This window comes from Chroicocephalus ridibundus, chromosome 4, assembly GCF_963924245.1.
Source record: "Chroicocephalus ridibundus chromosome 4, bChrRid1.1, whole genome shotgun sequence".
Classification (NCBI taxonomy): domain Eukaryota; kingdom Metazoa; phylum Chordata; class Aves; order Charadriiformes; family Laridae; genus Chroicocephalus; species Chroicocephalus ridibundus.
In genome coordinates this window covers 43,949,477-43,973,627 of record NC_086287.1, presented here as the reverse complement: position 1 = coordinate 43,973,627, position 24,151 = coordinate 43,949,477, and the positions used below count along the sequence as shown (strand labels likewise).

The 24,151-nt window shown below is 37.5% G+C and overlaps 1 protein-coding gene across 1 annotated transcript in view; it reads left to right on the top strand.

The window, feature by feature from the left end:
• The window catches only part of STARD9 (StAR related lipid transfer domain containing 9), a 113,484-nt gene that overhangs the window by 9,311 nt on the left and 80,022 nt on the right, over window positions 1-24,151 (top strand). The window contains exons 2-3 of the mRNA XM_063331549.1: window positions 5,015-5,084; window positions 7,962-8,078. Coding sequence (XP_063187619.1) covers window positions 5,015-5,084; window positions 7,962-8,078 — 187 coding nt within the window. The remainder of the gene's footprint in view (window positions 1-5,014; window positions 5,085-7,961; window positions 8,079-24,151) is intronic.

The window sequence follows — 24,151 nt, the reverse complement described above, 5'->3', positions numbered from 1 at the left end:
GGGTAGTACTGAATAGTGAAAAACATTGAAAACAAGGTTTAGGTAAATTTATTGATTATTGATCCTTTTTTAAAAAAAAAAAAATAAATCTGCATTAGCCCAAGTGAGGATGTTCATACTGTTAAAAGCTCTTGACTTTCAGAGTTTATAGCAGTAAGGATACAGATCATGCTGGTGTCGTGGAGCGATGTTGTGTTTGGGAAAGTTGTGGTTGTAGGTACCTTAATTTGTCAGTAGAATGCAGAAGCTCTAATGGCTGAAGGCTTTGACATTCTTCTCTACAATTTCTGATGGACCAGCATGGATTTCTAGTGTTATTCTCATTGCACCCTTCATCTCATGACAGACGTGTCCTCAACCCATTTTGTCTGGGGCAGTGTTCTCTGAAGACTAACATAATAGAAAATACACCTTGCATTGTTTTTTTTTCTTTGTTTCTGTGGCCAAGGTCAGTCACTCAGGTGATGCAGAGATGGCAGCTCCTCAAAGATACCTCTGCCGAGGACACCAATAAAAAGGAGGCAGAGACACTTTACAATATGCTGTTAATGGGAAGAAAAAGATAAATCTGAATACTCCCTGAATGTTTCTCCCTAAAACCTTTCGACTTTCACCAAGAAAAAGCTTGGGTTAGATTTTCCTAGGGGTTATACTGCAGCTGCTGGCATGGTGATTACATAGGGGTGCCAATTAGATGGCACAAATGTCCCATGTCCAAGTGAAAGTAGTTTGGTAAACGTTACACCTTGCTTATAGACTGTCATGGCTATGGGTCATATCATGGTAAGTGACAGAGTCACGGAGACAGCAGCAGTGACTGCTGGCATGCATCCTGCCGAGCTTGCTACGGGTGTGCTTTTGGTTGCGTTTGTAAGCAGAGTGTGACAGTGTCCATCACAGTAGGCCACAGAAGACTACATTTTTCTAGAAAAAATATTAAAGTGAATTGTTCCAAAAACCAGAACGGACACGATTGTCCAGATCAGTAAAAATCTCTGCAAGAAGGGAGGGATTGATACTGTTGCCAAACTGCGTTTGAGATTCTCCATCTCAGTACAGGTTGAGATTGGTTTTGCAGTTAACTTGGGTGATGGGAATCAGTAGGAAAGCATAAGTACTTGCAACAATTACATTGCAGGGTTATTTTCAAAGTTTATATGAGTAGACACATGCTCAATTCTTTAAAAAATGATTTAAGATTTTTCATGTATTTGAGCGGTATATATTGGCTTTAGTATGTTTGATTACTTTGGTGAGCATTTGGTGGTCTGTACTCCTAGAAGCTGTTTTGTTGTATGACATGACTACTGCTAATGACTTCAATATTTTTGCTTTACTGTATGTGTATGTTTTTAAAATAAATAGGCAACTTTTAAAAGTCAGCTCCTTTGTTCTCCAAGTGCCTGGCTGTTATTTGAGAGGGTGGAGAAGTGGGGCAAATTTTATAATGGATAAAATAAACAACTGCCCCCTTTCTTTCCACCTACTCCTTCCTCCAGCTCCGCATACCTACTCACACTTCTGTACTCGGTGTCTGAACTTGTGTCAGTGAGGTCCAGCAAGCTGTGGGTGGACCTCTCAGGGGTCTTGATCCTCTCATGATTCTTTTCCACTGGCTCATTCTTCCAGGTCTTGCAGAGTGTCTGTTGTCCCTATGGGGCTGCATTAGCTTTACATGTTGTCTGCAGAAATGATTTGTCATAGGGACAGCAAATGTTATGAGGAGATTTTCCTTTGGGCTGCTCCTGTCTTTTGGATTGCCACAGCAGCTTCGCTTCTGTCAGGTCTCTCTTGTAGTTCCCCATGACAGCCCTGCTGCTGCATTCTGTACTTGTGTCACTGTTCTGTTGCTGGGTCTGCATTTCTCTAAAACTTTCTGGGTTGGAGAAGATCCAAGTCTTCCCTGGGACATGTGCCATTAAAAGGTCTCTCTACAGCTTTATCTTTGCATGAAAACAAGTTATCTGTAAACAAGTAATTCAGAAGAAGAGAGGCAGTTTCCAAAATTCTTGAAAAAATCGTGGATTTTTCAAGAAGTGGGGAAGAAAGGAGGATGGGAAAATTAAATGTTAAGATCACTGTGATTTCTGAGCAGCAGAAGTCAAATGTGTTAAGTGTACTTTGGAATTGATTTTATTGATACGAGGAATACAGCTTTCATATCTGTGAAGTGGAGCAGAGCACCTATTCCTAAGGATGATGGACTTTTTTCAGTCGAATGCAAACTGTGGTGCACGTGTGTGTAAGACTGTACTGACAAACGTGGGTTTTGCTGAGAGCGCTTTTGTAGTGTTTGCAATCGGGAGTCAAGGTCAGAACATCTAGAGCAGCTGTGAGTCTGCACTGCCTCCAGGGCTTTATATATTAAACTGTGCTTTCTTTCCCAACATTCTCTGGTTTGTACCTAAAAGAAGAATGAAGTAAGTATGTGTTTACAGGGAGGCTGAACTTATGGCTTGTAGGGCTGGGAATGGCTGCAGGTCGAATTTTGTTGATGCTCAGCTCTCAAGCTGCTGCAGAAGGGAGGGGTCTCCATTCCCACCACCGCGTGTTCTTGCTTTGGTTTAGCAACCGTGCGACCACTGTGCTCTGGAAGGGCTCGCTGGCCCTGTGGCACCCTGATTATTTGTTTTGGTGTGTTTGTTTTCTGATCGCATCTGATCTGAGTCATTGCATGGGTGTGTTATTGCTAGATCAGATGCAAGAAAAGAAGTGGGAACACATGTGGGATGTTGGAACAGAGAAGAGAAATTGCCCCTTGCGGCAGCAGTCTGCAGCTAAGATAGATAAAGTGTGCTGTGAATCTGCACCCAGAGCAAGAGGAGGCTTTAGTTCTATCCCTGTTTGCTGGTGGCTTTCTTGTCGTGTGAGACTTCAACAAAGCTACTTGACTGCTGCATAGAGCTTTTTGTCTGCATAGTGAGGAATGTTACCCTATGGTAAAAGCTGGTCTGGTAATTTGATTTTGTGTTGTTTGTACCTTACTGTTTTTGTATTTATTTTAATGTAAGTATATAGACATAAGTATATAAACTTACATAGATCTGAAGAATGTTCGTACTTCAAAGGTTTTATGTTTGGAATTTCTTCTTTATCTTGAATCTTTAATAATGACTGTGTCCTGGGAGAACATCAGGTGATGAGAACCCACAGCATAAAGCCATTTGTTCATAGGATTGTGTACAGTGCACGTGGACTGAAGGCAGTGAGTTTCATTTAACTGTTATAGGTGCTTGTTGTTGAGTTTGCCTTATGTCTGCAATGAGAATACCGTAGCACTTAAAACTAATAAGAGCTTTGCCAGATTTCAACAGTTTGGGTAGAAATCTCCCATGCGTGATTGCCTGCCTTGGGCTAGGTATTTTAAATTATTTTTAGGCTTTGTCCAGAACAGTTCAGCTGCTACAGAAGATAAGGGAAAATTAAGTTTTAAAATATTTAAAAGCAACTTAAGGTGACCTTTTATTTGAATTTCCAACTGATTTAAATTTGGAAATCTGATATGCATTTTTTTGAATTCTCCATTTGAATCCACCCATTTCTGCCCAAGTTCTAACCAACTAAAGCTCTTTAACATGCTCAGTGAAGATTCATAAGAACACAGTAGATAAAAGGCTTAAGGCATCTGTTTTCTCTGAGTGCATCTGAGCTTATATTTTCTAGTGTTGACCAAATTGTGCATGCACCATCCCCGTAAGTCAACTCATCGGTTGAGCACTGCCTTGATAAATTGAGCTCAGTGTTGTCCAAGTCTCAATTGAAGCCTGGGTGTAGGAACTGAGAGCAAGATCTTCTGTCCCATTTAATCACAACAATCTGTCTGCTGACCTCAGCTGGTGTCCAGGAAGAAACGTATTCAGTTGTGGAGTGTACAAGAAAACATGGGATAAAGACTGGAAGAGCCTTCAGCTTGATTTTAAACAAAGTGTGTTAAAACTGCACTATGGACAAAATTTATTTTATTTCTCAACCAATTTCTTCCAGCTTTACAAAGGCATTAAACTTCATCAAAATAAAACTTTCTGGTAAAGTTGTAGCGTACAAGATTTGTCAGTATCAGACTGCAAAGCAAAATATAGAAGAAATATAAAAGATAAAACATCTTTCTTCTGTTCTTAGCCTCTCAGTACGGAATTGTTCATTTATTTTCTGCTGTCAGATAAGTAGTCTGCTGACCTTGTCTTCCTCATTTCTATGTTGCTATGTATAAAACAATCCATGATAATTATTGAGGGCGGTGTGAATAAACGCACCTATAAATAAGAGCATCCTTAACAAGTAGCTCTCATGCTGTCAGCGCAGAAACAAACTGTTGATTGGTTTTGGGCTTGTTTGTTGTTTTTTGTTGTTTGTTTTGTTTTGTTTTTTCTTTGGCCTCATGCTTTTATCATTCTTTTCTAATATGACTCATCTTTGGAAGTGGAAGTTGTCTGTAGTAGTCAATCACAGCTGTGTTCAGTGGGAGTTTTTACAGGCAGTATATATGAGTGTGTGGTTCTTTGCACTTGTGGAACAATCCTGTCCATTTACATTTCAGGACAGTTTTGTTTTGCTAAAAAGTACTTTTTTGAGGACTACGACACACACTTTGGATTATGTGGTAAAAATCGGATGGTACGACTTGACAACACTTGTGGCTAATAGGTCTGTGACATGGATTTGTACTTCTCAAAGCACAGCCAGTCTACCCATGTTCCACTCTACTTCCTTGTAAACATAATTTAAAACAACAGCTCTTAATTTGAAATAAAATCCTAACAAGTATTTAGGACAAGCTCTTGGAAACTGTTTAATGACGGCAGTCCTGTTTTGTTCTTTTACTATAGAGATACCTGGCTGAAGCTCTGCAAATGCTCCAACCTGTTACAGAGTGTCTTATGAGTAGCTGTTTTATAGCTCTTTCTGATCTGCAATTTGTCAAAGTAAACACAAATTTCTGGGGTTTATGATTTTGATGTGCATCTTTCTGTGTCTTCATATTTTAAATGGATTTTTTAATGTGTTCTGTTTCCAGAGAGAGTGCAGAAGGAGGAAGAGTGATTGTAGAAGTTGATGACAAAGTGGCAAAAGTCAGAAATATAAAGGTATGCTTTTTGTTGTCTTCTCTCTCTCATATAAGAATCCTGATGCTTTTCTGTGTTTGCTTGGCTATTGTATCATTCTAATAAAAATATTTAAGGGAGAAATTTAACTGGCACAGCTCTAGAATAAATGCAGCAAAAGTGTGCGTGGCAGGTGTTGTTTTGGTTTGGGGTTGTGGGTTTTGGGGTTGTTTTTTTTTTTTTAGATAGGGGATATAAAATGTAGCTGCATTTTCTGTACTTGTCAAAGCTGCTGCACTCTGGCTGCATGCCATCATTCAAAGCTGTTAGTAAATTGTTTAGGATTTTGTGCTTATCTTACTGTTACTAACATCTGGATAGTTTCTTTCCCTGTGTCTCTTCTCCTCTTATATTTGGACTCGGATTGCAACTGACTGGCATGAAACGGAGCAAAATGTGTTCGGCTACACTTCAGGCCTTGGTAAAAGACCAAGAGCTATAAGAATAAACTGAATGTAGCTGTCGTCCTCTCTGAGAGCTCTGGAGCCAGGATGCATGGGAATCAGCCCTCTGGTTTAGAGTCTTGAACTACTTAAAGCTGATACGGTCCTTCGCTAAATTAATAGAATGGGTGTAAATAAATTTTTTGTCAAACATGTTTCTGCTTGAAAGGCAAATAAATGCACTGTGGGATAACTGCAATTGCTGTGGGAATCCTAAGAGATAGATGCATTTTGTATTTCTTCTCTCCTTTTTCTGTACATCTGCAAGCAACCCAGTTATTCTGGATGTCGGTTCAAGAGAAAGAATTTATTAGGTTATGAAGAGAAGCAGTGGCAAAAATGGAATTAGACGAGTAGAGCTATTTGTCTGGTTTCCATTATACATAATTTTTGTTTTGACTAGAAGTGTTCTTTTCTAAAGAAAGAAGAGAGGAAAAATGGTATGAGAGGTCTCATGGATGTAAAATGTTGCTTATTTTCCTCATCTTTCCTTCCCAAAGGCTGTATTTGCAGGGTCTGAGACTCGCTAATTTCTGCAATAATTTTCCCCAATTCCTTACAGATGTGATGAAGCTCTCAGACAGACGCTTGTGACAGGCAGGGCTGTGGGGACCTGGGCCTCCCGGGCTGCCTGCCCTACGGGGGGACCTCCCTCAGCAGGTGGAGGCCTCAGTCGTGCAGCTGCTTAACTGGGTCCAGCTGAGCCTGGTTAGACCTAGAGGGTTTGGTTTGGTTTTTTTTTAATTATGTTCTATTTGTTTAATGAGGAGCTGTGGGCTGCCTGGGGAAACCACAGGAGTGGGGTGGGCTGCTCGTAGCAGGCCGCGGAGGGTTGTTTGGAGATGCGAGGGCTGGCTTGTGGATGTTTTCTCTTGTGAGGCTTCGTAATTGGTGAGTTTTGTAAGGGGGGGTTGAGTTTGCTTTATGCATAAACTAAAGTTAGACAGCCTTTGGTGAATCCAAGTTAGTGTACAAATTAATATTTATATGCTAATGTTCACATTGTTGCCTCTGGGTAGGGGCGCTTTGTAGTTCGAAACAAACCCCCTCTCACCAGAAGGGTCATCACCTCTGTGATCAGGGGCTGCTTTTCCTGAGGTGGAGGGGTGTTATTTTTTTTATTTTTACATGTTGCAATGGGAAGGCAGTGCTCCAGGCTGTCTCCTGCCTGTTGCTGTAGAAAACCTGAGAAAAGGTAATTGCCTATAAATCTCTGAATCGCAACATGACGAAAACATCATTATTGAAGATGATCAGTAGGCTCGTTGAGATGTTAGTTCTGCCTAAAGGAAACCTTGGTTGTACTTAGCTCAATGTGACAACTTTTAGAATCATGTGGGTTTAAAATACACGAAACCTCTTTATTTCAAAGAGAATTTAAAATTATTTCTGTCCTCTTTTGCTTTGCACTTTGTTTTTTAAAAAAAAACAAAAAAAACCCAAAACCAAGAAAACCCACAAACCTGCCAGATGGGCCTGTAAATTAATTTTCCCTGTAAGCCTCACACCTGGTGTCAGAGTTCAGTGCTTACAGCACCCTTTACCCAGTAATCAGGCAAAAGCACGGTCACCCCTAGTTTTTGGGACTGTTAGTGAAGCGGTTTGTTTAGGTACCAAATTATAACAAACCCTTTTTTTCTGCTTATGTTATTGCAAATGTCAAGTTTACAATAAAGTTACCGATCAGGTCAAAAATTTTGTGAGGATGGTGTTAATTTTGTGTAATGTTTTGGCTCTTTGGTTTGCTGAGTAGAACAGCAATGTGTTGTTCTTTGTTCATAAGCTTATCTGGCTTATTACAAATCACTTGGGCAAGATTATACAGAAAGGCTTGCGTGATTTCCTTAAAATTTCAGCCACCATTTCTGACTATTATGCTAGAAAGGCTTTACTGTCATTATTACTAACCCCTAAAGGTTAGGTTTGTAGTGTGCAGTCACAGTGACAGAAGCATTAGCCTGCAACCATGACAAAGCAAAGGGGAAATGGGGGAAGAGACCTACATTTCAACAATGCAGTCAGGAAATTGGGTTTGTTTTCTCACTTTGGGCATAATTTCTGTGATGCAGTTCTTGGTGAAACCAAAAAATGGCAGAAAAAGATAAAAAGGCCTATAGAACTTTCCTGCTAATATAGATGTTATGAAGGTTCACTAAATAATGTTTGTTGTATATAGCCTGGAGGACCTTAGCTGTAATAAATAAACCCTTCAGCAAAAATTCTTCAGCAGGTCTGTCATGGATGTCTCCGCCTCACTCTGAGCATCAAAGAAAACTGAATAAAGAGGATAAACTCTTTGCCATTCCTCTTCCACAATACAGATCTTAGATAAAGTTCCTGTTAGTTCATAAATACTTACTTTTTGCTCAGATTAAAAGTAAATTGGTCTTCTGTCTTTATTTCTTTCTGTTGTCAGGTTGACAGTAGGCTTGATGGGACTTGGGACTCGAGAGAAAAGACTGTGGCCTTCAGCTTTGATTATTGCTACTGGTCAGTTGATCCCGAAGATCCGAAGTATGCGTCTCAGGAAATGGTAAGTGATGCTGTTCTTCATGTCTGTGTTCCCATCCTGTTTTGTCCTTTATATTCACATCTACAGGAAGAGATTGAGACATAGGATAGACAAAATTTCGTTTTCTTTTCTGTCCCCATCTTTTTCTTATTTGTTTTTAATACCACAGTACTCAGTCATTTTGTCTTAAGTAGAAGCAGTAGGACTGTAATACCCTTGTTCATCAACTGATGCAACACCTTCATTAGATTTGTCAGCTTTGGTAGCAATCATTAGTTGCGATTAATAGCTTAAACAATGAGAATTCTGGAGGAGGGGAGAGGAATTAGGTTCTAGGAGGAGAAAGCTCTGAGGTGAAAGGAAGATTGTCGAGGTGATGCTCCCGACAGGATTAACAATGAAGTAATCACATCTTTAACAGTAGTAAATTTTACTTACAGTGTATAGTTCCGAGCACTTTTCCTTGCTAAAGCATCAGAAATCTCTTATAACTAATGGAGACTCCTAGTTTGAAGATCCGAGGTCTGATTGATTAAGATTTGATTAAGAAAGTTGAAGGATTTGGTATAAAAACAGGATACAACTGCAAATTTTTGTTAATAAAGAAGGAATTATTAAATCTACTACAAATACATAAATATCATGCATGGCAAAGCTATCCAAAGATTTCTCTATGCATGTGTACAATCACGTGTGTCTGTTGGCATTAAAATAAGTTTTTACTGCTCTTTTGTCTTCAGAATTCTATCTTACTTCGTTTTCGTCTGTTGTCAGTACAATTGGTCCTGAAATTCCAACCTTTATAATTGTGTTGTTTTTCACAGAAAGTATCACTTAAGACAGTCCTGTGAAATATGTATTTCTGGTGGTGATGAGTGCGATTGTTTTACTTTTGAGAGGCAATATTTGAAAAAACATCAAATTTGGCAATTACCACAACAATAAATCAAATTTTTGGTTGTGCTACATTTCCTGCTTGGTGCAATAGAGTGGAAGAGATTTTGGGAACTCAGGAAGCGTGTATTTAGTGTTTTAAAAATAAAGTTGTCTTTTCTAAAGTACTTAGCACTAGATAAACTTCCATTTTAGGGATTACAAATAACAAATCTTTAAATGTTGAACTGCTGTTGGGTTTGGGTCCTGTCCCATTTCCCTCCCCTGCCCCCACCTCCTTTATATTATTGTACTTGCTTATTTGGGTTTTATGTTCTTCGTGAGTTTTTTCTCATCATACACTCAGGAGCATGCTTCTTAGAACTGTTGACAATAGGGTTGGCTTTCTATCTGGAATGGTTTAGCAGATGAAATGTTGATAAATACAGTCTGCCAAGTCAGCTTTATCTCTACTCGGTATGAAAAATTATCAGACCTGCCAAATGGAAAATATAAATATTGGCTACAGAGTGTAATTTTTTTTGTTCTTCTTGTTACTAAGTTCAAGTGCAATTGAAAAATCATGTAAAATGCGATATAAACAGTGGAGCTTCCTTGCTGGGGCTGAGTAGGTATTTCAGACACCGTGTGAGACTTCTGTTATTGTACAATACAGTTTTATCCAATAAAAGCGCTGAAGGGGAAACACAAGCTCACTGGCCGTATAAAATTAAGTAATGGTCCATGGTTTCCTTACTCAAGTTTGATGCTGGCTGAAAGGATGTCCAGTTCTGCTTCATGTAACCATTGGATTCTTGAGCCTCTGGCAGACCTTCTTCGTGAGCTAAGAAAAGTTTAAGGATGGACTGGTGTTTTGAAAGGCCCGGAGTCATGAGTGAATTTCTTGAGATTTTTACCTTTCTTGGTGATTGTAGAACCAGTAAAGCATACTTTAAATGTCCTTGAGAAGAGGACTGCTGGAATACTGCAATCTTATCTTGCTTTTGTGCATTTGTCTGCCCCCTTACACTGTATGAATGAAGTTTATTGTACTAATTCCATGTTTTGAATAATTTCTTCAGTGCTGAGCTTGAAATTTCTAAGCTTCCTTACAGCAATGATGCTATCTGCAGCCAGAGGAGGTTTGGTAACTCTGTCGTCCAGTAAAAGCTTTCTTTCATGGGGCGACCTTGGATTACTTTTTCCTTTAAGATGTCCTGCCAACTGTTATCATACGTGATTGGTGTATTGGTTGAGGATGAAAAGTAGATTAAAGTATCTGCCTTCAGGTTCATTTTTGCAGAATGCTGTCTTTTAGTAAACTGTCCTTTTTTTTTTTTTTTTTTTTTTGTCCTCTGGATGGACATATAAAAAGGCTTCTTCAGTTGTTAGGGGTTCTGTGACAATAAAACAATAGCAAGAAGGCTGCAAATCATAGTTTTTACCTAAAACCTGTGATTTCAAAGATAGAAGTCTGCTTCTCCGAGTAATTCTTACCATTTCTTCCAGATGTTAATATTGCTTACTTTAGGTCCTGGTCCCTTGCATTCCAGAGATGACTACACACAATGCATTTTATTCCCTATATATTTTGATCATATACTTCACAGGTACTTGTGACAGGCTTAAGTCACACATGTGTAAGTACTTTCAAATATTTGGATGAAAAGTTCAGATTTATTGTTCTATGTATAAAAATAGTGCTTTCTCTCCCACCCGTATTCTACTTCTATTTGCCAAAATGGGAAAACATGTTGCCCACCTTGTTTGTTTTTCCTAATACATTCGTGTTAATATTTCTTCTATTGTTTTTTTTTAATTTCAAAAAAAAAAAAAAAGATGGGAAGGCACTTTCTCACTTTAATTTGGGGAGAGCAGACCTTGCAATACAGTACACTGAAGAGGAACTGAACGAAATTAGTAAAATCTGCAGTGCCCATGTGACAGATGATATGCCTTCACTTCTTTTTTTTTTATTATTATTATTTTTAATAGCACTGAAACTGGAAGTGCTTTTCCCTTCAAAACGCTGGCACAAACAGAGTCAAAAATATAAATTATTTTTAAGAAGTGTTATTATCTGCATATTTTTTAGGGCTGAATTTAAAAGGTAATTCTCTCTTCACAATATATGTAAGCTTTCTTGATTGGCATTACATAAATAATGTAAGCCTCCTCCTATCTCTGAAAAGAGGAAAGTTTGCTAAATTAAATACAAAACTGATTTTTGACTACTGAAGGAAGAACCTATCACTGTTGATGTCTGGCTTCTTAGCAGAGATAACTTGTTGGGTAGTGGTTGGTTTCGGAAGATGGTTTCAGGTACAAGTGGATAGTCTTTGACTGTCATTTAAGATTATTCTCTCACCTAAAAGATTTGAGGAAGTAGATGAGACAGAGTTCTGTTTTCTTTATTTGTCTCCTAACTGTGGTGAAGTATGAAGCTATACACTGTTTCTAATGATGATCCGGTAATTTATAAGCTTAATTTAGAAGTCTTAATAGTAGTGGTCTGAATTCTTAGTCTTTCTTTAGAAGTTATATACATTTTTTTACAAAATGTGATATTTTTGAAATAGTTCAGCCAGCTAGGCAATTATTATGTTCATTTTCCAAATAAGCTGAATGCCACATTTTACAATGGGACCACCGGTCAGGCCCAGATCCTTGGGCCTCTTGCTTTTGTTTTCTTACTGGGCGGTTGAATACTTCGCGTTAATATTAAGCTGAGAATTTTCATCTGCTTTCACAGATGTGCAGTTCTTTCCAAAGGGAAGTCTGCTTTCTCTTTTTAATGATGACTTTTTTTTTTCTAAGTGGATTTGTTGGTGCATAAACAGAATAGTAGAATAAAGAAATACCCTAAGAGAAGAGTCTCTGTCTAAATCAACCAGAGCTACCAGCCACTAAAGGAAGAAGGAAAGGAAACAGATGTGCTAAATCCTTCTCAGTACAGAGAGGTGAACCAGGCCCTAGGTCTACATGTCAGAAAGAAAGAAACTGAGTTTCAAAAAATTGTGTGGGACCAGAGAAAGAACAGGTACAGATAAATATTAATTCAGGACAGGAACAGAACATTTGATGGTCAAAATATGAAATGAGAAACAAAAGGAAATTCTAAAAGATTATAGGCATTTAAGAAAAAAAGATTATGCATGGTTTTTCTGATCTTAATTGCAATTTGTTATAGGCGTTTTCCGTGGTTATAAACAAGGGAATGGTTTTCCAAACCATGTGTCAAGATATACTTACCAACCCAAAAGAGAAAACCAAAACCAACAAAGAACAAACCGAACAAAAAAAACCCACAAGAAACTGTAATACTTCTGATGATGTTCCTTTTCCTGTCATTTTTGAGATAAACCGCTCATTTTCCTCTGTGCTGTGTTGTTCCAGAATTAGTTTAGTCTTGCAGAGGGAGAATGCCAAGTGTCTGCACCTGGGCTTTACCACTTGCATACAATGAAGTAGTTTCACCATGTCTCCTTACATTCTTGTATTAAGGTTTTCTTGGGAGGTGAGTTTGGTAGTATACAAAACCACCTTTAGTAAAGAGGGACATTTTGTGCAAAAGTAATTATTGCTTCCTTCTTTTCCCCTTGCCCCTTTTCTCCACAGATGTCTTCAGGAAGCTGCGTGTAGTTCAGGATTGTTTTCCAAAGACAATGTTGGAAATCCGTCACTCTTTGGCCATTGTGTAATTATGGGATTATCCTTTAATAGAGGTTTATGGTGTATTTCCATTTCCAGTAAAAATAATGTGTGATAATGATATTGTAATGATGTTTAGCATTATAATTTTTATTCTTATAGGCAGATTCAGGCTTGCTGGTTCGTTCTCCTAGTTGAATGTGGTAGTTAATATGTAGGTGCTTTGAGACCTTTATAGTTGTCCTGCAAACAAACGTCTAAATTTAAACTTACTTAAATTTTTGTCTAGCGTAGGAAAATCTTTCAATCTTTTGTGTTTCCTGTGTAAAACCTAGAATAGCTCTCAATGAATCTTTCCTCAAGTATATTTTAGCTCTACCAAGCAAAGGAAAATGTTTAAAACAGTTGCAAAACTTAAGTAAATGCCCATTTAAATCCTACTGAAAAAAAAAATAAATATGCAGCTTGGTCTAATGCCAGTGCAGTTAAACAAAATCTTAAGAGTATTCAGCACAAGAGTATTCTTAAGGCTACAGGAACATATGCCAGCATTAAGTACTCCTGTGGTTGGTTGTTACAGCTTCAGTCCTCAGCTTCCCTTCAGCCATCCTACCCATCCGGTTATTGTGCGTGCACAGTAACCGCAGTGGGCAGACTGACCCACAGGATGTACAAGCAGGTATTTACACACAGCAGTTGCCATAGATAGCTGATGTGTAGCAGTCTGTTCCTTTTGATAAGAGGAATACATCCCATGACTAATAGGCTTTGAATGGTAGAAAGGGTAAAATCCAGGAAAGTATTTAAGTGCCCAGCTTGCACTGACTTCAGCAGGATCCAAATCTCTGACTGTGTTTTCTTGAAAAACTTTTTGTAGATCGCAAGCTTAGTTTTCGTACCTCAATGCATCAGTTAAATCGAGATTATAATGTTCATGAGGAAAATAATAATTTAGACTTTCAAATTTTTGCCTCGGGCTTTCAAAAGTATGAAATAAATTATATTCATGTTGGTCAAGGAATTTCACACTTCTGGGCTTGACTTGATAAGGTTTTTAATTTGGTTTGGCATAGTGTATTAGCTTTATGCAGGTATGAATATTCATTCAGTGTCTCTCTGAATATTATCATTTTCAGAAGTGCCGTGACCCTCATTGGACTTTCTAAGATGCAACCATAAAAGCACTCAACCAAAAAGGCCATGAGCAGACAAAAAGATGACTGTCTTTGAGGCAAATCTAAGAAATATGAGAGTGCACAGAGGTTGTTGTAAACAGCTGAGTGATGATATTACTCTTGCATCTTTTCCCCTGAAAGATTACATTGTCTTTTTGATTAGAAGTGGCTGCCTACCAAAAAAACCACAGGAATCTTGGTTTCAAGGTTTCATATGGATTTCTCTGTACGTGGAGGTTGCACTGTGATGTGTCACGTGTGAAAAGTATTATCATAATGAATCAGGATGGTTTTATAGTGAGGAAACAGTAAGGGTATGAAAACAAGTCTTATTAGGAGCAGTTACTGACATTTGCAATTTCTTGGCCTTCTCCCCTCCCGCCCCATTCTTCAGCACTGGCTTACTAACATAAGTGAAAGAATAACTGTGATTCTTTTTTTGGTGCACTTCCACCATACATTTAAACAATTGAGGGGTTTGCAAGACTGTTCAGAAGCAAGACAGTGTGTTAAAAGTTCTTTATTTCTAAACTTTATAGAACAAGTGACACGGGTTCTCTTTTCATGTCTGTCCATTGGAAATGTGTGCTAGGAAGAGCTCCTTTCCATTCATACACATTATCTAATTATTTCTATCCTTGTTTATAAATATTCATCGGGAAGATTGTGTTTTATTTTGTGCTCTGAAGGGAGAAATGAGGGTTACTGATGACTCATGTCAGTGAACACACATGACCCCTGTAAACAGATGTTTCCATTTTTTATTTGTTTTAAAAGTATCATAATTGCTTTTCATCACATTTGACTTCCCAGTGTAGTTGGGTTTTATACTACTTCCAGCCAGGAAAAGTAGTTGGGGAAAGGGGCAGACAGGCAGATGATATTTTTACCTCCTTGTCAGAGCATAGCTGAAAAGGAAATAGATGACACAGATAAGTTTATTTTAATATGCAAGATCTTCAGTGTGGCACTAGGTTTTATGTTTTGGGTTTTGGAGGGTTTTGTTTGTTTGTTTTACATGTTAATTGAAAAAGTTTAGAAAAATTACACAACAGTATTGTTTGGAAGTAAAAGATTGCAACATACTTTCCAACCCTTCATCAAACTAAGTTACTGTTCTTGCTTCTCTTTTGGTTTTTCTTTTTTTTTTTATTTTAAAGCAAATGTAGTCACAAACTTGAACTGTGAGACATTTCCTTTCTAAGATGAGTTTGTGACACTTTCACGCCTCTGTACATTCCCTGTGAAATTTAAGTTTTCAATTGTCTTGAGAATTCTTAAGACAAATTCGAAATCTGTTATCTGGCATACATGCTTAATTCTAAAAATTATAACATAATAAAGTTCCAATTTAAGTCTCTTGAAAAATCCTTCAGTTTGTTCTTTCTCTCTCTCTCTCTGCCTCTCCCCCTTGTCTTGGTGTAAGAGGGGGGAGAAAGAGGCGGCAGCAGTGGCTGTGGGTGTAAATGGCATTTTCGCATGAAATATTTAAAACGTGGCAAGCATTCCATCCACAAGATTATTTTTTTTTCTCCAACCCAGAGTGAGACAGACGTGAAAAGGAGAGAATGCTATAAGAAAAAGGCTTTTTGTGCAATAATTGTATCAGTATATAATGGATTATGATGGAGGGAGGGAAACCACCATGAGTGCATGCTATATATCTTCTGCCAGCAACACAGCTGCTGTGTTCAGTTTGTCATCGAATAAGGTCATTCTTTCTGGCTATACCAAGATTTCTTTGCCGAAAACTTCTCGGGGAATTATTGTGAATAATTGCAAACTTCAAAGAAGGCTTTATTGGAAGACAAAAAAGAATCAAGATGATTTTCAATTTACCGTGCATAACACTAATTTTTTTTTCTCCCCAAAATACAATGTTTTTAGTTTTAAGTAACTGAAGCATTGAGTTAATTGATAGAAATAATTATATAGTCATTCTGCAATTCTATGCTGTATATTCATATGCAGCTATAATTTTATGCAGATACATTTCAAATATGAAGGCTAAACAGGAGTAGGCAAGAAAGGATTAAGGTGAATATTGATAACAAGTTGAGGGAAATCAATAAACTGTTTCACAAACAATGAAATGAAACATTCTCTGACCGTTCAATCTGCTAGTGCTCATACGCGCTCACTCTGTTTTCCTGTTAGGTGCTTACTAGACACGCAGAGCACATTCTTTACAATAGGCAGGCAGTATAATTTGTTAAATAATATTGAAAGGATGCATGTTGTGGTGAGCCTGCACATTCACAATCTGCATTACTTTTATCAACCTTATGATTTTTGCATGTCTTACAAGTGAAAACAAAAACTTGATACTGGGGACATGCAAACTTTCTGAAATAACTCGGCAGCGTGTGTTTGTTTGGAAGGATGATTTTTTTTTTTTTAGTCCTAAATAAATAAAGTTGTTACATAGATAAGCTGTATGCAGATGTTGATTGTTCTTACTTGCAGATGAACATTCAGTTTAAATTCCTCTGTGTAATCGCACCACAGTCATAAAGTAGTGATATTTTCTTCTTCTTTTAATCTAATATGAGGACCATTCCTTACTCTTTCTGCTTTGCAAATAGCTTCCCTAATTCATCTGCAAGTATTTCCAGAGCATGGCTGGACACAGAATGGCAGTTCATATTCATGGTGCTTCCAAGGTAGCAGATTGTTTCAAGGTTAGTTTTTAACCTGGAGTGTTTTTTCTCCGATCTTAGCCATGTTGTGTGTAAAACTTCAGTTAGACTCGTCTTTTGGGAACTGAAATTACTGAAAAATTAGTCTGAACTTCATCTAAGTCTCCAAGTTCATATCGGTCTGCGAGTTCTGTAGTCATTGGATGGAAGGATGCTGATAGAGTTTTCGTAGGAGATTGGGCCGGGTTTGGGGCTTTTATTTTATGCCTTTGGCGTTTTATTTGGTTTTAGCAGGCAGCTGGCTTAAGAAAGATTTTGTTGGGCAGGACTGTGCTAGCATTGAATAGTGAGATCTGCTTATTGCAGCAGCTGTGATCAAGTTCAATATGGCCATTTTGTTTATTTCTGAAAACGTGCCATGTTTCTGACATGTTGCAGCTATGAGATTGGACTTGCATGTGGAAGTACCTAAAGCCTGAAAAACTTAAATAATATGCATGTGTCCTGTCTCACTGTTTATTACAGTGTTTGGTATGAACAGCAATTGTTCCTTTATATTACATGAAAAAACACCCTTCCCCTTTTTATAGTTTTGTGCTTGCTTTATTTATTTATCTTCACTAGTGGCTTTTACATTTTTCTGTTAACTAAGATGATATGCCTCAGAGAGATGTGTGTGTGGCCTTGAACACAAGCTGAATGAATCATCCTTTTGGCTGGTTCTAAGCACCTGCACGTTTATTCCCAATTCTGTTTTGTTTTTAATCAACAGAAAGTCTGCCCTTGAAAGCTCGTATGTGAAAAGCAAAATTAACATCTTTGTTCAGTTGTGGCTTTTCTGCTAAAGTAGATTCTGTTGGCCCCGCTCCTAAATTGCATACGAAAGAGTGAAGATGAATAAAATTCCTTCAGTCTAGAAACATTTACAGTAGCCTCAGCACATCAAAATCAAAAATCTGAGTGTCATTTTGGGGTTCCTTACCCTCAGATATACATGCTATTATGGGTATGTTCTCACTCTTTATAACTTCAGTGTTATGATGTCAGGACTTTCTCAGCTGAAGCAGGGGAGACGATGTTCTGTATCTTAGATTAGCAAATAGATTTTGCAGCATGTCTTACCAGACTATATCACTGTCACGTGGAATAGTTGATTAATAAGTTTTGGATTGGACCATTTGAATCAATCCTTGCTGGACAGGTTATATTCATAAGATGCTGTATGACTATGAATGTTTTCTTGGACTTTTTTCTGTGCCTGTAAGGATTGACTTGATCTCAAATTACATCTATTAACTTTAAGATGGGTCTCAACTTCTGCTCTACTGTTATTGCAAGTGTTTTCCATTCTGAATTTTTAGACATCACTGTCCTGCATACACATACATCTTTAAGATCACATACATGGATTGTATCATTGATACTGTGGGCCTTTACAGTATTGTTGGCCCATTTTCCTATGAAGAAAAGGGATAGTCTCTAAAGAGTATGTGCCTCATCCCCTGTGACAGACCTAAATATAAAACATCAGGTCTGAAAAATTCATCTAAAGAACTGTGAGGATCCAGCCCAGAATAAATTAATTTGGCCTACCTCGTTCTCTTTATATTTATAGATTTTATTTTTTTTTTTTATTTCATAGGCAGAGCTGAGTAGCTTGACATCAGTGGGTAAGGAAAGCCTTCTCTAGTTAGCGTCAGAGAAGCAGAGATAGAAAATTGCAGGGGATTACTTATTCAATTTAAAGTAGGCATACTTTCAGGGAGGTTATATTTGTACTTTGTATGTGGTTTTGAAAAACAGCTGTCCACCTGTCCACCTGTTTTTGTCCAAAACAAAAAAAAAATTTTGTTTTGTTTGGAATATGACTAAAAAAAGGAGGAGCTCAAATTACTGGTGCAAGACTGCTTTATGCCTTTTGTTTTGGTAGCTTAAGTTTTCCGAGACCGTAAATATTTTGCAAATTTTGCCCAGATCTGTTGCACTGGGCTTTGCTTGGGCTTGCGTCACTTGGGCTTTGGACTTCTGCATTCCCTCTGACGCTCTCCAGGACCTTCTTGTACATAGGCAATGGTTATTGCTGATGGTGGGTAACTCGGGTTACCCTGTGATCATGCATGTCATGCATGAAGTCACCATGCTGCTTCAATAAGTGACAGTGCTCTAAGGCTATTTTCTTTTCCAGTCTATCTTATTTTGATGCTCTTAGTTGCATCCTGCTTCTTCATGACTGAAAGTAATGGCCAGAGTAGTTAATGAATGACTAATATCTATATATTTTAATTTTTTTTATTGCTGCATGTTGTAACCTGTTTCCTAATAGAACACAAGTTCTGCTTTAAAATGTGTGTGTCTGAATTCGCTGACCTTTTCATTAACTAAACAAAATGTGAAACCTGCTTGCTTTTACCCTTTTTTCTTGTTGTTGTGGGTTTCCTTTTGATTTTGATTAGAACTAAGAGCATTTCTTGTATCTGCTTTGAAATAGGAAAAAAAGGTGGAATCATGTTAAAGATCTAGAGAGAGAGTTGATACGAATTTATCACTGAAGCAGTGTTTTTTCTCATATTCCAGCACTAACTTTTAAACCCCAATCAAATGGAAGGGTGTGGTGTAGCTAGTTAGCATTTTAAAGCCAAAAATCGTCTTGCTTCTGTAATAATTGGGAAATGTTCTAGTCCACAATCCAAGGCTGTTACTTGTTCCTTGTTAATTTTCTGATAGCTAACATTGTTATATCTTTTAGTTATTTTTAATGTGTCTTACAACTCTAAACCAAGAAATTGACACTGCATTTTCAGCTCCCCTTCAGAAAATTGGCAACCTTCTTGAGTCCTATATATGGAGAATGAGATAATTTAAAGCCTGGGCTTAAGTAGCTTTTGATATTTTTAACTTAAATTCAAACTCAGCTGAAATTCAAAAGAGCTGTCAGCTCCTTAAAGATACATTTAGTCTGAAAACACAAAGTTCTCAGAGGACTGTAGAAATTTGCTTCCAGCTCTTCATGTTGTCCTCCTTTACATCATTTCTGTGTTCGACTGCTTGGTACAGCACAATGCTTGTATTGTCTCATATCCTACTGCATGTCATTTGCATAAATTTGTTGCTTATTACAGTATATAGAGTGTTATCTATTTCTATTACATTCATAATAAATGGAAGTGGCTTTCTACAACTGAATGTCATTAGCATATTGAGTTGAAAGAGAGAGCAAAAGAGAATAGAAGGTAATCTTCTGCTCTCCACTTTATTAATCTGGAGTTGATGCTCTTTTCCTCATAGCAAACTGAGGCTGTATCTGTGCAAGTAAATAAAGTGGCCCTATTTAATGCCGGGGAATATTCCCTGAGCACTGCAGCTTGGTCATCTGTACTGCTGAATTGTTAGGCTTGTTCCTGGTACAGTTTGGGCTGGGATAGCTGGTACTTCTAAAAGTTTCTGGGCACAGTCCAGGAATCGGCAGGGCCTATGAGCATTCCTGACTGGCAGTTTGCATGTGGCCAGACTGCTTTGGAGGCTTAGAGTACTTGATCATATGAGCACAGGTTGGTCTGTGCTGTATGGGCTGGGCACACTTAAATCGCTAGTGGTTCAGCTGTAGTTGCATGGTACTGTAAGAAGTGCTTGTAGCACTGTTCAGGAAGTGATACTGAAGTGCTTTTGCAAGTGACTAGAAGTTATCGCTTGGAAAAGGAGGAACGTTTTTCACACATATGCCTCTGTCCCAGCTTTGTGGGACAAAAAAAAAATAATCACATTTTATGTTGGCGTTACACCTAACTGTGTCTTTGTGGGGTAGAAGATAGCCTGCAGTGTGTAACCAGCAGTGGACCTAAAGCTGTGATTGGAGCTGGCTGGAGAGCTCTGTTCCCGGAGGGACTAGGGGTGGAGAGTTAATTATGGAGGCTGAAATTCATTGCACGCAGTTTAGCTTTGATTTAATGGCTATGCTTCATACTAAGCATCAAGAACTTTTTTTTTTTTCTTTTAACTATGCTATCCACAAGATGTCTAGCAGCATGCATATTGTAATATTGCTGATACAGTTGGGAAATAATCTGGACCCCCTCTTACAGCTAGGCTCTGTATAAATCCTTTTCCTGTGTCTGTAGGCCAACCTTTGAGAGTCCCTGCAGCTTTTGTTTTGAAGATGGATTTACCATTAGAGCTGGTTCTGCACTGTACACCTTCTGCACCGTGCGGTTTTGTACATTTATTCACTGATTCAGGCACCTGACGTCACATCCCAGAACACGAGGACGTGTTCTTTAGTATATGTATACAATGTCAGAGATCTAAAAATTTCTGCGGTATTTTCTGCCTTCCTTCTGTTTTGTTCCATCCTCCTGGTGATTGTTTTTGCTACTGTTACAGATGTAGAAGTATTTCTTGGACTCAGTCATTTTTGCCTAAAGAAAATGGGGATAGGAGGCAGGAAGAGTGATGAGACAAAAATAGGACATAATTAACACATTTGAGGTAGTGAATGGCTACTGTTTAAAATAAAATTGTTTGTTTAAGAAACATTAATAAGAACTAAAAGTCTAGGCAGGGCATGGAGGCAATTTGTCACTTGAAGGAAAGAGAATATTCATTAGATCGTTTTTTGTTCTTCTAAGACCCAGCTGTAAGAAAATGTTGCATAGGCTCAAGCTGCAAGGTAAGTCCTTGCAACCATTTCCATCACAGTCACAGCTTGCAAGTAATCTACATAACCTTTTTTGAGAACACAGAAAATGCTGAAGTAGCCTCACATAGAATTGACCCCTCCTCCCATTTTTGCTTCCAGAAGGAATTACTTGAGTTGTAAGGTGCTTCTAATATATTAAAAAAAAAGTATTGTTACTATCTACCAAAACGTTTTTACACTTCAAAAATTTATTACAGTCAGCAGCATAAGCATGATAGCTTTATTTACAAATCATCAACACAATTTACTTTCAATTTGCAATGCAGTTAGCAACTGTATAACGTTATTAATGAGGCAGCATGAGAGATATACACCTTTATTTTGATAAATAATCCACATAGGAGCTGGAGGATGTTTTCAATAGAAATGCCTGAAATATTTTCATATAAAGGGTTTTCTTGTTGAGTTTAAAATGGTATAAACTTGGTTAAAACTTGTGGCATACAAAAAGTCATCTATGCTATGCTTCCTAAACAACAATCCAATAACTATGCAATTCAGGTATATCACTTTTTTCCAATAAAAATTAATACAGTTTTTTTTGTGGGCTTTTAAATGGGAAGACCTGTATTATTGATTTGGTAGAATGGTGAATGCAATATACTCAAAATGAAGATGGCAATGAGTGAGTAAGGAAGCATCTTGAAATAATGAAATTATTAATGTCACTTAAAATAATGGCACGAAATAGTAGAATTTAAAAATATTTTCCCATAATCTTAACTATTTTTTTCTGTTATATACCTTAGAATGAAAGCATGCTTAACAAAATATAATTTCTCAAAATTAAGAAAAAGACCTAGGAAAATAAATTATTTGATAATGGAAATCTGCAGGAAACAATGCTATACATAGAATAGTTTTTGGTTGTTTTTTTAAATATTGTTTTAAAAATCCTTTTCAAGTCAGGCTTTGAATTTTAAAAAATGGTTGAGGGACTACTAATAAAAAATGAAGTACTACAAGTGAAATGCTCTAATTTGTACAGAGCGCTGTGCTCCTTTGACCTGTTTGTGCAGCTTTGATGGCTGGCAGTCATGTTTTAAAAAATGAATTTATGCTGGGGCCTTTTATTTGAGGAGAACAGGCTATACAGATGTTGAATGTAAGAAATAGCCGATGTTTCTGCTGTAAATCATTACACTGAAAGGAGAGAAGCCTGAGCTGAATTCCATTGGAGGTAGATGGTTGTCTTAAACAACACGGTTGTCTGAAAATCGCCCAACAATTTCAGCATGTGGTCATTATATTCAACACTTTTGAAACAGAAACAGTACTCCCTAATAACTGAATTTCTAGCTAGGTCAATGATGCAAACTGTTCTCTATCTGAAAGAGAAAATAGTGGAAGTAGAAATAAAGATGATTAGGTTGTCATATTCCAGTACATCCTCAGGTTGTGTGTGAACACGTCTTTTTCTGGAGCAGTTTATCATAGTAAGACGGTTGTATTAAAAAAGAGTTAAGGGACGTGTATTTAAAATGTATTAATTTAACATATGCTCAATACAATGAACTTTTTTTGGGACAGAACTGACAATGTAAGTTGCAAACTGTAAGTGACAAAATTTATACCTCATTATAAAGCGCTGGAAAGTTTATGTAAAAGCCGGATAGTTCCTTAAACCTGGCATAAGTACATAAAATGTCTTGCATTTCAGTCCCTTTTAAATCACTTAATTTGAACCTCCAGTTCTCTGCCCTTTTCTTGCCCGTTTTAAGGTGCTCCATAGCTGTTGTGTTTTGTGCTGGGCTAGCCACTGAAACGAACAACAGGTGTGCTCTTACCAAATTTTAATTTGTAAAGAAAAAAAATTAAACACATCTTCAACTTGGAAAAACTTTAAATGCTGATAAAATTTCTTCTTGCTGTCTCATTTTTAAAAGGAAAAAGAAAACCAACAACCCTTCATGTATTTTATTAGTCATGAATAAATCAGTAAAATTATGCTTTTTTTTCTTAAACAATCAAATGTGTTCCTCCAAATATTTATTTTATTTTTTTTGTCCCAAAAATCCTCATGTCTGAGAGGGAAACTCCAGTATTGTCTTCACAGGAAATGTCTTGTTATAATATTATAAAGAAGTGTTTTTTGACAGTCTGCCAAAGGGTCTTTGTTCATCTTGGTAATACCAAAGATTTGGTTTATTACTGGGCGGAAATATGTGACCTTAATTGGGACATAGGAATTCCCTGGTTCTGATGCCTGTGTGTTCTCTGATCTTTAGCAGATCTGCACGGTTTTCTTTTTGAAAATGTATGGTGTCATCTTTTGCTTTATGGGAGTATTGGGATGGTTGATTTCTAGATATTTTACAACTACTTTTTAAGATGTTTTACAGGTGCTGCACACCAGCTTGCTTTTTGCTTTCTGTCTACTTTAGCAAAGTGTAGTATGAAGCACTGAGGTATCTTCATAGTATGCCTTGCCCAGTTTGGAAGTTGGTGTGGTGTGTATGAAGTGAGTGGGAGAGAAGGACAGTATAAAGAAGTAGTTATGTCCAGCCTAAGTAAATTCTGTCACTAGGGGAGCAAAAATAGAAGAAACTGATAGTCTCTGCAGCCTTTTTAATGTAACATTTCTAATTAGGTGAGCTGTGACTGCTCATTGCACCTTTGGCTGCTAATATGCTGCCCACAGTACTTGTAAGCTGGAAATGAAGAGAGGCCACTGACCTGGCAAAAGAGCAAAATTAACAATTTACTCAACCACTAGTCCTGGCAAACTTTGCTGTTAATAAATTGTTGAGAATAAAATGCCAAGAGTTCTCTCTCTGAACTCATAAGTGACCTTAAATTACCTCCTGTTTTGTGGATTCTCCCGGAAACTGCTAAAACCATATAAATTTAGAAAGGACTTTTTTTGGTGAGCATCTTGTACAGCTCCAAACCACTTTTTTTTTTTTTTTTTTTTTTTTAGAGTTAAGACATACTATAGACAGCATTCTTTTTATGCAATAAAAGAACCCCATGAAACTTTAGTGTTGCAGGAATCTTTGAAGAGCTGAACCAAAGTCAAGAAACTTGCTTGGGGATTTCACTTCTGGTTCTTGATCTTCTCAA